Genomic DNA, 14,966 nt, shown 5'->3' on the forward strand with positions numbered 1-14,966 from the left:
CTATCTGGGTTGTGTTCTTCACAGAGAATTAAGTCTGTGGTTTTAGCAATCTACCTTTGCGTCCAGTGTGGATTTTCAACCATCTCTTGATGCTCTTAACTACCCCTCGAGCCTCTCTTCTCCTCAAGGCACAGCAGTTTTAGCCTAGTGGCTAAACCAGCATTGGCTGGTTCTGGGTGTGAATCCCGCATCGGAGACTGACGACTGGCTCTGTGACCTTGCGCAAATGACTTAAGCCTTTCTGGGCCTCAGCAGCTCAAGTCAGCATTAAGGGGATTAAAGAACCCCACTTGCTTCACAGCAGCTTCGGAGCCAGTGTTTGTGAAGAGCTCAGCACAATGCCTGCACATGATGACTATCATTACATTGAATATTTATTCTTCTAATTATTGTTCATTAAGACTTATTTATGGCTTCTCTATTCCCCCCCACACTTTTTCATAACTCTGACCTTGGCATTATTGGGTGCATGGAGTGCCTTTTTTGAACCACGGGACTTTGACTTGTGGGGTGCTTCTCAAAGGAGACCCTAATAATTATTTTTGTTACAGATTTTTTGAGGTATAATTTACATACCATACAATTTACCCACTGTAAGTCTACAGTGAGATAATTTTTATAAATGTACCCAGCCATGTGGCCGTCACCACAATCCAGTTTTAGAATACTTTCATCAGCCTACAGGTTCCCTCGCGCCTATTGGCACTCAAGCCCCACACCCACCTCCAGCTCCAGGCAACCACTGATCTGCTTTGTGTCTCTAGTTTTCTAGAATTTTCATATAACTGGATTATGTAATCTTTTGTTTTTTTTTTTAAAATAACCCAGGCCTGAGCCCTGCCTCAGACAGAATCCAGTCTCTAGGGCTGGCAGTCTTTTGCTGTCTTCTTTCGCTTAGCATAACCTTTGAAGGTTGATCTATGCTATTGCATGTATCGGTATTTTGTTCCTTTTTATTGCTGAGTGGCGATACCACATTTTATCCACCCTAATAACTATATAGGTTTTTTTTTCTTTTTTTTTTTTTCTTTTTTTGTAAAGGGCAAAAGAGGAGAAAGAAGAAAGTTGGGGAAGACAATCCTTAAAAATATAGTAATGTCCATACTCTAGTTTTAGAAAATCAGGATATCAAGGGATGCAGGACAGGGGAAGGAAGTGAATTAGGAAAGGGGTGTGGATCAGGATCTGAAGGACACATAACAAGCATTGACAGTGGCTTTTCTGCATGGATGGGACCATGAGAGCCTTGTGCTTTTGGGTGGTCTTTTTTTTTTTCCCTCTTTTTTTGGTAATAGCTTTATTGAGATATAATTCACACATCATACATCACACCTATTTAAAGTGTAGCATTCAATGGCTTTTCAAAATATTCACAGTTGTGCAACCACAATTTTAGAACATTTTCATCATTTCAAAAAGAAATCTCTCACCCCTTAGCTGCCACCCCTAGGCTTCCCCCACCCCAACCCCCCAGTCGTAGGCAACCACTAAACTATTTTTGGTCTACAGATTTGCCTATTCCAGACATTTCATATAAATTGAACCGTACAATACATGGTCTTTTATGACTGGCTTCTTTCTCTTAGCGTAGTGTTTTCAAGGTTCACCCATGGTGTAGCATGTGTCTGTAATGCATTTCTTTTAATTGCGGAATAACATTCTATTGTATGGATATACCACATTTTATTCATTCATCAACTGGTGGTGGACATTTGGGTTGTTTCCACTTTTTTACTATTATGAATAATGCTGCTATGTTATCTGTTTTGTCACTTTTTTCCTCTAACATACACAAGGTACTGCTTTTGAAATTAAAAACAAAACTAAGATTTGGGGGAAAAAATAGACATGGGTAACAAACCACCCTGATAAAAAGTGACTGAGAAATGTGAGGTGTGTGTGTTTTTTCCCATTGTGTTAGCCTCCAACACCCAGAGTAAATGGAAGGGAAGTCACTCGGTATGCTTGTGTTCACTGTCAGAGAGACAGACGTGGGGAAAGAAGGAGGCCCCGAAACCCAGAAGATCAGGCTGTGGAGAAACAGAACTATGCAGGGGTTAAGACTATGGGTCTTGGAGTCAGCCAAACCTGGGTTTGCATCCCAGCTCTGCCACTCATCGCTGTGTGACCTTGGGAGAGTCACTTAACATCTTGGAGCCTTTACTGATAAACTGAGAGAGTGATACTTCCCACATTGGTGGTTGTGATAATGTCAAGTGCTTAGTATGCCTCTTGCCTTTCCTAAGGGAAGCCTTTGTGGAGCCATTCTCCACCCTCCAGTGGGTGTTCCAAGCACCTGGGGAAGGTTTAAAATACACCCACACCTGGGCTCTATCAGCCCTGGAGATTGGGATTCAGTTAGCCCCAGGCAGGGCCCAGACCTGGGTATTTTTTTTTTTTTTAAAGATTTTATTTATTTATTTTTTCCCCCCAAAGCCCCAGTAGATAGTTGTATGTCATAGCTGCACATCCTTCTAGTTGCTGTATGTGGAACTCGGCCTCAGGATGGACGGAGAAGTGGTGCCTCGGTGCGCGCCCGGGATCCGAACCCGGGCCACCAGCATCGGAGCGCGCGCACTTAACCACCAAGCCACGGGGCCGGCCCGGCCTGGGTATTTTTAAAAAGTGTCCCAGGAGAGTCCATGTGCAGGGCACATTAGACTCTGGATGGAGATGATGTTAGAGGTATTTTGGTCAAGGTACTTTATTTCACAGGTGGGCAACCAAGACCTGGAGAGCCCCTCCCGCTGTATTAGGGCCTAGGACCCGGTCCCTCACCCTAGGCCTGTCAGCTGCCCCTTCCTGTGAGGGGTCAGCAGGAGTTGGAGGGAGGAGGGGTCCAGCCACTTTGGAATTCGGAACATGGGGCCCTCTCTGGCTTCGGGAACTCAAAAGAAAGGAAAAGTGGGCAGATACTGTGGGGAGAGAGGAGGCTTTTCTTTCCAATCAATAAGCAAACAGTTCCTGGAGTTGGCCGACTTGGCCTCAGGAATGTTTCCTGGGGTGCAGCCTTTCTTTAGGCAGGTGAGTTGGGTGTTTGTGTATTTAATACCCAGCCAGAAGCTGGGACAAGAAAGCCTCTCCAATCTAGTGTGGAGGGTCTCCCCATTCTCGTTGTTGTTTTTGATGAAACCAAACAAGTTTCCCTCCCTGTGACAGGGAAGAGGCCCTCTCCCCCTCTGCAGCAGGCCAGCTGCCAGCTTCTTGTTAGAGTGGAGTTCAGTTGCTTCTCCTCCTGCCTGTTTGAAATAAATTGATTGAGATTCCTTGCCAGTTAGTGTCCACTCTGGAGAATTGAAGCCAAGCCCTCCATCTCAGACTTGAGCAGAGAAGCAGCCCCAGCTTCTCCAGCTGAGCCTTATCCAGGCAGGAATATTGAGATCGAACTGAGTGAGGTTTTATCAATGGGTGCTGGCCCATTTCTGAACTCTCCAGGAAAGGAAAATGACTTCAAACTGAGTCCTTTTTTCTGCCTTGTTCTCAAGAAGGGTAAGGGGAGTGGGGAGGCCCCTCTGACCCTTCTAGACTGGAGGAACAGGAGCTAACGCAGCTCATAGGCCTGAGTGGGACCTGCACGCTAACGTTACTTCATTCCACTAGAATGTCAGCCGCAGGAGGGCAGGCTTCATTACCTGTTGCGTTCACGTCTGGGTCTTCAATGCTAGAACAGGGCCCAGCACACAGGAGGTGAGCAGCGCTTGAGTGGAATCATTCCTGCACTCTGCACGGCTCGTTCCCTTGCTGTGACATGCAGCCGGAAGCTGGGATGATCTCTTCAAATGCCCCGTCTTGAGGCCTTCCCTAAATGTCCTTTATTAAATTGTCCCCTCCACCTGGGCTGTGGCATAAAGCCCTAGGAACCCCCTTACCTGCTTATTTTTCTCTATTACACTTTTCATTCCTGGCACTTACTAATTTATTTGTTAATTATCTCTTCCCCACTGGAATGTAAGCCCGGTGAAAGCAGGGACCTTGCAAACACAGTATTTCCCAGGCCATAAAGTGATGCCTGGTGAAGAGCAAGGGTTCAGTAAGGATTTGTTGAAGGAAGAATCTTTGAAGCAATCCTTCGAAGGAGACGAGGATGTCTCCATTTACAGAATAGGGAAACTGGTGCTAAGGGAGGTCAGAATAACGTGCCTACCGTGGGACATAAGAAGCAAAGCTGGAATTTGAACCCAATTCAGTTTGACCCCATTTACACAGATGTAAAACTATAAAAGTATTTGCACTGGCTTTTAACCAACTCCTGAAGTGCCATTTACGACATTTTTCCCTGGGCTGATTCTGATCAACATCCATGGTGTTTGCTGTCCAAGAACTAAAACATTAACCCAAGCAGAAACATGAGTGGGACGCAAAAATACACTGCCGGAGTGATGCAGACGGCATGAGGCACCTTAAAATGAAGGGAGAATCCCAAGTCCAGAGTGATGGACCACCGTTTTATCCTTGCTGGCTCCCCTTCGCGGGGGCCCAGGCTAATTTTTTCTTAATCTCATTGTTTTCTCTCTGCACTGACACCCTACTCTCCACCCTAGTCCATTTGGATGGAAACAGAAGTAGAGGAGACTTCCAGGCAGCATTCACTGCTGACATGTTGACATCTGTTTTTAGGGTGTAAGTTAAATAAAGATAGAGACCTTTTATAACTTGTTCTGGGCAAGGACATGTTAGGAGGCTGGGAGAAAGCACCGGATATGCTTCATGAAGGTAAACTTCCCGTTCCTGGGATACTCTGCGAGCCGCCTGTCACCAAGGGAGATTTGAGGGGTGCGAGCACTGGCCGACGATGCCCCTGGAGCACATCACTCGGCTTCGCGGACACTGCAAGTTGTGCTTGTGCAGCGTGATAGTCCAAGCTGCTTATCTTCCCCAGAAAAATGTTTGGGGTTTAAACTGGCCAATTAGAGGAACTCTGACTTATTTTAGCTTATGTAATGTGGTGACCTAAAGCAGAACATGGTCGAATCTGAAGTTTAAAACTTCCTCCTTCACTTGGCTGTCTAACTATCCTTATGTTTTTCTGAGGCCCGGAACTGGATTTCCAAGACACAGCGTTCATTCAGGGAGAGAGAGGGAGTGAGTGTGTGTAAGGGGAAAATGGAGAGAGGGGAACTTGTGCTATGAATCTCATTCTAGTTACTCCTCAACTGTGCATTCATTTGTGTGAACTAAATTCCCAGTATCTATTCAACTAACAACTAGCCTCGCAAATGGCTTATCAGTGCTAAGAGGCAGGCTGCCTGGTGGTGAAGTCCTGACAGTGGCTTCAGACCACAGACTCTGTCACTTTGTGGCTTGGCCAAGGCTTTTCACTAAGACTTCTCTGAGCCTCAATTTCCTCATTTACAAGCTAGGGCTGCTAAATTCTACCACCCAGGGCCGCTATATCCAGTAAGGCTATTAGGTTGTGTTTATTGTCCGTAGTTCTCAGTAGCGAATGGACACATACAATTTTGGAGACTTATCGGGGCTAAAAAGATGGTCAGTCTTCCTGGGGCAACTTGAATCTCCTTAACATCCGCCGAGTGTGGACCAGCTGGAGGCCTCATCCTTTTCCGTCTCATTTTTTAAACATAAAATTACATGTTTTGCTGAGCATGGGTGCTCGACAAACCCGTAATGTTCAGTAATTTTGTGGACACCCATCAAAGGAAGACATTCCAGAATCACTCCGTGCCATCTAAGAAAATGATCAACCTAGAAAGAAATTTTATAGGCGGTGGTATCCATGGAGAATTATGGCTTTATGGTTGGAATTAGAAACACCGCTCCTGGGCCGGCCCAGTGGCTTAGCGGTTAAGTGCGTGCTCTCCGCTGCTGGCGGCCCGGTTTGGATGCCGGGTGCGTGCACCGCTTCTCCGGCCATGCTGGGGCCGAGTCTCACGTACAGCAACTAGAAGGATGTGCAGCTATGACATACAGCTATCTACTGGGGCTTTAGGGGGAAAATAAATAAAATCTTTAAAAAAAAAAAAAAAAAAAAAGAAAGAAACACTGCTCCTAACCAGCAAAAAGAAACTCCAGTCCAGCTAAATGGTATATATATATCTGTCTCCCCAGGATTCCTTTCGCCCATCCAGTTAAACTTCTTGTCTTTTATCTTCACTATTTAAGTTAGAAACCAAAGCCCTTGGTTTGAGGGTACGCAATGGCAGCAGCACCCCCAGGAGCCGCAGAAGGTTCTCGGATCTTGCCCTGGAGGTTGTGTGTATGACTTTCTCTTCCTGAGGCTGAGGCTCAAGTTTAAATGGTCCTTGAAATAAAGCTCAAGGCAGTGTTCTTTGGTGTTAGCTGTGGGAAATGTGTTCTGACGAGAGGGAAACAATCCACAATGCAGGCCTTTTTGTGTGGTGGGGGGAGAACACTGCTTTCAAGTAGTCTCTTCTAAGAGACTAGGTTATCCCACTAGTTACCAAATAACTATGGTTAGCCGGCTTTGATAGCAGGCCCAGTCCTTAAATCTCAACATCTCCCAGAAATACATAGAGGCTTTTGAGACTGTCTCGTTCCTACCCACTCACATTCCAGTTACAGGGCTGGGCGGGGGTGGGAGAAGAAATGGGATCCTTTACGCAGGACTGTTCCATGGCATGATGGCAATTCCAAGCAAAGAATGTTGCTGAGTGCTCAAAGCCTGCCCCGGGACCAAAAGCTTTTCTTGAACTTGGGCTTCATTTTTATTTGAACTTCAGTCATGTCTTCCAGGGTCCTCTGATTAAAGCTACTATTTCTGCCAAGTAAGCTAGAAAATGGGGTGCTTATAGGATGAATACCAACACACAAGGGGCACAGTGCATTGAAGATACTTCTAAAAAGTCATTCTTATTTTTGTCATTTTAAAAAGTAATGCACTGTAATTGTAACACGCAATATAATAGAAAGATATATAAGAGAAATATGTTAAAAAAAATAAATAAATAACTGCCTCCTACCCCTATTCTAACCACACTTCTTTCAATCTTTCCCCCACCTCCAACCAAATTATGTTAACCTCCTGGTGTGTAGAATTCCATGGTGTTCTGGAATATCATCTTGGTGTTTTGTTTTTTTCTTTTCTTTTCTTTTTTTTTGCTGAGGAAGATTGGCCCTGGGCTAACATCCATGCCCATCTCCCTCTACTTTATATGGGACGCCACCACAGCATGGCTTGACAAGCGGTGTCTCGGTGCACGCCCAGGATCCGAACCCCGGGTCGCCGCAGCAGAGCTCGCGCACTTAACTGCTACGCCACGGGACCAGCCCCTCTTTCTTTGTTAATAAATATTCCTTTTTACTATTGCTGGAAAGCATATCCCCATTTTGCATATGGGACTAGTGGTGAAGAGAGCTCACTTTGGACAAGCCCATTCCCTCCACTCACCAGCATATAATTTAGGGCAAAAAAAATGGGGATAGTGATGCCTACCCCAAAGAGTGGCTGGAGGTGGGGAGGGGGAATTAAATAAGAAAATTTGGCATAAAGAGCACAGTGTAAGGGTCTGGCTTGTAGAGAGAGGCACGAGGCAGAGGGGTTAGGAGCCTGAACTCTCAGATTGTCTGGGTTCCAATCCCAGCTCTGCCACTAACTAGCTGCCTCAGTTTCCCCATCTGCAAAAGGAGGGCACTGATAATAGCAACGTCATAGAGTTCCGTCATTAACTGAGTTAATATTTGTAGAGTGCTTAGAATGGAGACTGACACATAATGTTCTACATGTGTTTAAAATATTGATAAAATAGTTAATAAAAGGGAGTTAAAGCTGTAGTTTTTTTTTTTTTTTTTTGAGGAAGATCAGCCCTGAGCTAACATCCATGCCAATCCTCTGCTTTTTGCTGAGGAAGACCGGCTCTGAGCTAACATCTATTGCCAATCTTCCTCCTTTTTGTTTTTCCCCCAAAGCCCCAGTAGATAGTTGCACGTCATAGTCACACAGCCTTCCAGCCGCTGTATGTGGGACGTGGCCTCAGCATGGCCGGAGATGCGGTGCGTCAGTGCGCGCCCGGGATCCGAACCCGGGCTGCCAGTAGCAGAGCGTGCGCACCTAACTGCTAAGCCACGGGGCCGGCCCAAAGCTGTAGTTTTTGATGGGGGTAATGATGATATTATTATGGTGAAAAGATTTTCCTGTTTAGAGATGGCGGATGGGTTCTTAGCTCTTGCCATTAGGATTTTGTTTCTAGACCAAGTGACCAAATAAGAGGTGTAGGAAAGGAGGACTGACGTACAGATTCTTAGTCCCTCGCTGGCTTTACTGTTGTTTAACTTTTTTTGGTGGAAATATTTTGTACACCCAATCCCCATGTACCCATCCTCTGGTTTCAACAATCTTGAATCTTTTGCCAATCTTGTTTGCTCCCACGTGCTGGCCTTAGCCTTCAGTGTGGCTCAGAGACACTGCCCAGCACTCGCCAGGGTCAAAGCAAGCTTCCCAGAGCCTTCCAGGAGTGGGCCATCCCCTCAGTCTTGCCTATAATTTCCAGTTTATCAGCCCAGAGGATCAGGTGGCACAGAAAGATAATGTGTCTTAATGAGCACCTGGAAATTCAGGTTGGGGCTGCCTGTCTGTTGCACACACTTCTGTCCCCTCTCAAAGGGTGGGGCTCAGCCACCATTAACACGAGATGCCCCAAAGCCGGTTAAGCACCTTGCATCAAATTATTTGCAAAACCATTATCATTTTTTCAAGCTGCCACCCTTTGCAAGTTCAATCATGCTTGTCCCAGCTTTCACTGCCCAGATTCGGGCCGGCTGGGGACAGGAATTCAGTGTGATATATGAGGGCAGCTCTTGTTCCCTGCTTATATGACAAGCCCCCAAACACATTCCAGTTGTCGCCCCATTACTTCTGCTGGGGGTGACGTTGGGGGAGGGTTATTTGAAAAGCGTCTTGATTTGCTAGTTTGAAAAGAAATTCCTACATTAGTCTTAAGGGGCAGTATCTGCCCATCCTTTGACTTTGCCTTTCTTCTTGCTTCTGTTGTCATTTTGTGGTTCATCTGTTCACTTAGCAAATACGTGTCTTCCAGCTTGTCTACCCAAAGGCACAGAAATAATAATCTCCTTCTACTTGCATTGCTCTTGATCAAAATATGATCACATTCACTGTCTCAGTTAATCTTCACAAGACCCTGAAGAGAGGTAGGCTGGACCAGTGGTATCCTTCATGTTCCAGTAGAGAAAACTGAGGCACAGAGAGGTTAAGCATTTTGCTTAAGGCCACCCAGCAAGAACCTGGTGGAATCTGAGTTTATAATCCAGTCACAGACTCAGACCAGCCCTTTCTTCTCACCTTCTTCCTGTCATTTATCATAGCCTTCAAGCCCTGCTCACCTTACCTGCACGCCCTCAAATCTGGGAAATGAGTTGTAGAACCAGCCTGAAGGGTGAGGGTAGAGGTAGGGACGTGGTTTTGACTTTTTTTTTTTTTTTTTTTTTACCATCTAGGAGGCAGGGCTGGATGGGTGATTATTCGAAGGATCCAACTCCCTTCCTGTGAACTAACTCTTCTTGGTTTGGCTACTCAGTTCACTTGCCAGGTAGCAGACTGCCAGCTACTGCACGTAGTAGCCTCAGATTTCAACCATCTTGGATCCTACCTTGGAGGCAAAATCATCCTTTAAAAATATCCAAGGCCCTAATAGGGTCTCTCCAGGGTGAGAGGGAGCCAACCATGAGACTCGTGTAACTCATGCTAAGGACCAGTCCCAGCTCTGCTACTTACTAGTTATAGGATGTCAGACAAATTTCTTAACCTCTGAGCCTCAGTTTCTTCATCTTTAATATGGCGGTAATCATGTTGCTTACCTTCTCGCCCCCAAACATGGTCTTATTTTCTCTGGCAAGGGTGGGGCTGTTGGCTTCGGCAATCTTTGCAAGGGTTGCCCCTGGTGGAAGAAATGAAAACTGCAGCCCAGGCATCCTGGATGGCTTGAGGGCTTTCTGGCAGAGACCCGATCCTCACGAATGTGGAGGTGTCTAGCCTTGTAAAATGGGCAGAAGAGCAGGAATTTTTATAAGAGATCACTTGGACAAAATAGAAATTCCATCGGAGGAATGAGGAGCAATTACTTGAATGAGAGAAAAGCAGGCCAACTTGAGAGTTTCCCAGAATGAACTGTCTTGTCGACTGTTCCTTCTGCCTAGAAGGCTCTTTTTTTTTTTTTTTGGTTGTGAGCAAGATCAGCCCTGAGCTAACATCCATGCCAATCCTCCTCTTTTTGCTGAGGAAGACCGGCCCTGAGCTAACGTCTATTGCCAATCGTCCTTTTTTTCCCCAAAGCCCCAGTAGATAGTCGTATGTCATAGTTGCACATCCTTCTAGTTGCTGTACGTGAGACGCTGCCTCAGCATGGCCGGAAAAGCGGTGCGTCCGTGCGTGCCTGGGATCCGAACCCAGGCCGCCAGTAGCTGAGCGCGAGCACTTAACCGCTAAGCCACGGGGCCGGCCCCTAGAAGGCTCTTGAGCCAGATTTCTGTAAGGCTAGCTCCTTCAGGTCTCAGCTTAGATGCCTCCACCTTAGAGAGGCCTGCCCTCACCATGCATTATAAGTTACACCTTCCCCAACCTGTTACTCTTGTGTCACCCTCTTTAATTCCTTTATGTCTAGCACTTGTCACTACCTGAAATGATTGCTTTCTGTTTTTGTCCATCTCTCCCACAGCAGTGTAAGCTCAAGGAGAGCAGGTGCCTTGTCTCTCTTGTTTACAGGTTGTCCTTAGAGCCCAGCACAGTTTCTGGCATATAGCTTCGTGGAAACTTGTTGACGGAATCCTTTGAGACTCTGATGTTTAGTGTAAACATTTCTCACCACAGCTTCTCCAGCTTTGGGTATTAATACTTTTTAAGTTTTAATACTTTAATAGCTATAAAGCTTTAAGTACATTCATGTGCTATATAACATTTCAGTCAACGATGGACTGCATATATGGTGGTGGTCTTGCAAGTTAGTGCCATATAGCCTAGGCTATAAGCACAATGATGAAATCGCTTAATGATGCATATCCCTGTCATTAAGCGACTTGTGACTGTAGTTTTATCTCTGAGCCATTGGTCCTAACGTTCCCCTCACCCAGGTAGTCTTTGCATTTGTCTTGCTGCCCTGTGTGACCAGGTTAAAGACTTTCCTGTGCAACCTTCCTTATCTCCCCTGACTGACAGGGGTCAGTGTCTTCTTTGCACCTCAGACCGCGAGCAGGCGTTACCTCTCTATGCCTCAGATAATAAGCTCAGAATCAGCACTCAGTAAATATTTACAGTTATCAATGTCTTTTGTGGAATACTCATGGGGGCTGAATAAGTGATTAACCAAAGCTATATTCATTTTTTAAAATTTTATTTAACAAACTTTAATATAGTGTTTATGGTGTGCCCGGTGCTATTTTATCTATCTTAAAACAACCCTGGTAGGTAGTTGCTATTGTCACCTTCATTCTACAGGTGGGTAGACTGAGGCACAGAGATTAAATAATTTGCCCAAGGTCACGGAGCAAATAAGTAGAGCTGGGACTTGAACCCAGGTAGTCTATTCCAGAATCCATGCTCCCAACCATTATGCCATGCTGCCTCTCTCTTATCTTATTATCTGCCACTGCTTATGGAAATGTCCACTGTTTATTTAAATGTGGCCTCTCCACAGCCCCTTGCTGTACCTTGGTCTCTAACTTGTGGGCTCAATAGGTATTCTGTCTCAGTTATTTTAGTGGTCTGGTTTCATACAGTCAAGAGCTAGCTAAAGGAGAGGCCCCATTTTTGTTGCTATCGAAAAGGAGAAGTTACTTTCTAGACGAGTAACTGTACTTTACAAGTAGATGAGAAAAAAATCAGACCACAATGAACAGTCGCCTTATGATTGTGAAGAACGTAGTGTGATATCAACTACTTTGGTATCTCTGCTGTCTGTCTCCAGACTGGTTTGTTTTGTTGTGCTTGTTTTGGTGGGTGAATCAAGTTTGCTTTTTAGAGAGGGAATGCTCTTGTCTTTAATCTGCCCAATTTGCTAATCGCTGTGATTTATGCCTTGCAGTGAGTTTTGAAGGATGCACTGGTCGGCCGAGGACGGCCTATGTTTCTGATGACACTAGATTCAACGTGGGCACAGATGGTGTGGTTACGGTCAAGCGGCCTCTACAACTTCATAAGCCAGAGATGAGTTTTCTTGTCCATGCCTGGGACTCCAGCCGCAGGAAGCTCTCCACCAAAGTTACCGTGAAGGCAGCAGCACACCACCACCGCCACCACGGCCATCGCCACCGTGATCAAGTATGTTGGAGTGTTTCTCGGAAGTTCCTGTTATTTTAGTCTCCTGCCTAATCCAGGTTCCTCTGCCTTGGCACCATTCACATTTGGGGCTGGATAATTTTTGTTGTAGGTTGTTCTGTGTCCTATATGTTTAGCAGCATCCCTGGCCTTAACCCACTAGATAGATGCCGGGACCACTCCTCTGTTGCGACAACCAAAAATGTCTCCAGACACTGCCAATGCCCCCTGGGGGGAAAAATCGCCCCCAGTTGAGAACCATTGGTCTAAGTGAACTGATTCTTGCTGGGTATCTTTTTGTTGTTGAGTGGAGAGGAATCAGGTGGAATGATGGCAAGGCATCATTACCTTTCTTTCTGCTGGTAAAAGCATGGACACTGTCTGGAATCGAATCCCAGCCCTGCCATTTACTACTTGAATAACCTTGGGTGAGTTACTCAATCTGTCTATGCTTGAATTTCCTTATCTGTACAATGGAGATAACAATGACTGCGTGTATTAATACATGTGAAATGCTAGAACTATGCTAGGCATTGAGCAAGTACTCAGTAATTGTTAACTGTCTTATCATTCCTGGAGGAACAATGAACAAGAGGGCAATTCTCTCATCATTTTGCTCTTCGTGTTTCTAGTGGGGAGGGTCTTGGCAAAGAAAGGGAAGAATCAGTGGGAAGCTTTTGCCCTGTTGGACTGTGATTTCCACAAGATCCTTCCCCATTGTATTTGTAGTGCCTGATCTCAGTCTGGCACATACCAGGAGCCCAGTAAATATTGAATGGACAGATGCATGGACTGGCCGCGAATGGTAGGATATGTATCAGTCCAGGTTCTTGGAAAGAATGTTTCTGGGTGTTGTTACCCAAAGCCTAATGCCTTTGTCAGTTTCTAAACTGCTCCCATGATGCTTCCTACAAAATGTCTCTCTGGGGGCCATTCTAGTTCTATCCTGCTCCTGCCTTGGAAGTGTGGAACATGTTGTAAATACTAGAGCCTTTCAGGCTGGCTCCTGTTTTTCTCCCTGAAGACTTTAGAGTCTAGGAACTTAATAACCCTGATCTAATTTTTCTCCCTGGTGTGATTGGATAGAGCAGAAAAATGGGCAACTTAGTAGAATTATGTTAATATAGCTCCCTGACTCAAGTCTCCAGCTGACTCCATCATTCATGTAAGTTCAGCATGGTGAGTTCTTGTTGCACAACTGTGCATGGAAGCCTCTTATGACCAAAAGACAGTTTTGAGCTTGGTTTTTCACCTGTTCCTCCCCACCTCTGCCAACTTGGCCTCTGCCTCCATATCTGCTGTGTCATGATTATGTTCAAATACATATTACAAAAAACCACAAATTACCATGCTTTATGCAAAAATAGAGTAATTCTCTTTCAAGTTAAGAAAACCCAGGGGTAAGTAGTGGCCAGTATGGAGACTCCACAGTCATTAGGAACCTAGGTTCCTCCTTTCCTTTCTATTCCGTCATCCTTACCACATGGCTTCCATTCTCAAGGATACCTCATGATCCAAGATGGCTGCTGGAGCTCCAGTCGTCACATCTTTATTCTAGGTGATAAGGAGAAAGGGAAGAAGCACAAAAATGCATCACTTAGTTGTCTGTCTGCATTTTTAAGAAGACTCTGAAATTCTCAAGCAAATTATGTTTACATCTCATTGGCTAGAACTTGGCCTCATGGCCACACCTAGCTGCAAGTGTAGTATAGAAAATGTAGTCTTTTATTGGGCACATTGCTGGATACAAAATTGAAATACATATCTGGAGAGAAACAGATTATTTTTGGTTTTGGTTTTTAGATAAGAAAAGGAGAAGGGATATTGAGTAGTAGGTGGCAACTCTGCCACAGCTGGTTTGAGGCCCACTTTGGTTTGTCTCTAGTTCAAGAAGCCCTTGTGGAGCCAGGTAGTCCTGCATTAGGAGAAAGGGTGACGATCTTACCTCTCTTTTAATTCATGTAAGAATAGATCTTGTATGTATTTCAAAACATCATGCTGTACATCTTAAATAAATATAATTTTTATTAGTCAAATTATACCTCAAGAAAGCTGAGGAAAAAGTAAGAGTAGATCTAAGTTTCCAATTCTTTCTCTTAGGGTGGGTTTTCTCAGTCTGGTATCCTTTTTATCTGAGGGCTGAATTTCATATTCACTATGTTGAGGCACAATGTTTTGCCAGCACACAATGTTCCTCGTTATTTGTTATCATTCTCTGAAAATATTCTGCATACTGATGTCAGCAAGCATGCTCTTCGTCTTCCTCTTCAATATGCCAAGTGATGAATCTGTCTTCATTCATCAATGCCTCTTCTCCCACCATGGCTGTGCAAGATGGTCATTTTTAGGATTAGGACGCGGTGTGGACAATCAGTTTAATACTTGGTTCCAGTGCTGGAATCACATCCTAAACTCGACTTCCTTTTTTTGTTTTTGCTGAGGAAGACCGGCTCTGAGCTAACATCTATTGCCAATCCTCCTTTTTTTTTTTCCCCCCAAAAGCCCCAGTAGATAGTTGTATGTCATAGATGCACATCCTTCTAGTTGCTGTATGTGGGACGCAGCCTCAGCATGGCCAGAGAAGCGGTGCGTCGGTGCGCGCCCGGGATCCAAACCCGGGCCGCCAGCAGCGGAGCGCGCGCACTTAACCGCTAAGCCACGGGGCCGGCCCTAAACTCGACTTCCTTAAAACCGTAACTCAATATTTTCCAACGAATCCAGCCAT

General features: G+C 45.2%; 1 protein-coding gene across 1 annotated transcript in view; it reads left to right on the forward strand.

The window, feature by feature from the left end:
- CDH1 (cadherin 1) overlaps positions 1–14,966 on the forward strand; it is a 73,777-nt gene that overhangs the window by 35,642 nt on the left and 23,169 nt on the right. Inside the window, exon 3 of the mRNA XM_058528126.1 lies at positions 12,009–12,244. Within this exon, the coding sequence (XP_058384109.1) occupies positions 12,009–12,244 (236 nt within the window). The remainder of the gene's footprint in view (positions 1–12,008; positions 12,245–14,966) is intronic.

The sequence above is a fragment of the Diceros bicornis genome, chromosome 32 (genome assembly GCF_020826845.1).
Source record: "Diceros bicornis minor isolate mBicDic1 chromosome 32, mDicBic1.mat.cur, whole genome shotgun sequence".
Taxonomy (NCBI): domain Eukaryota; kingdom Metazoa; phylum Chordata; class Mammalia; order Perissodactyla; family Rhinocerotidae; genus Diceros; species Diceros bicornis.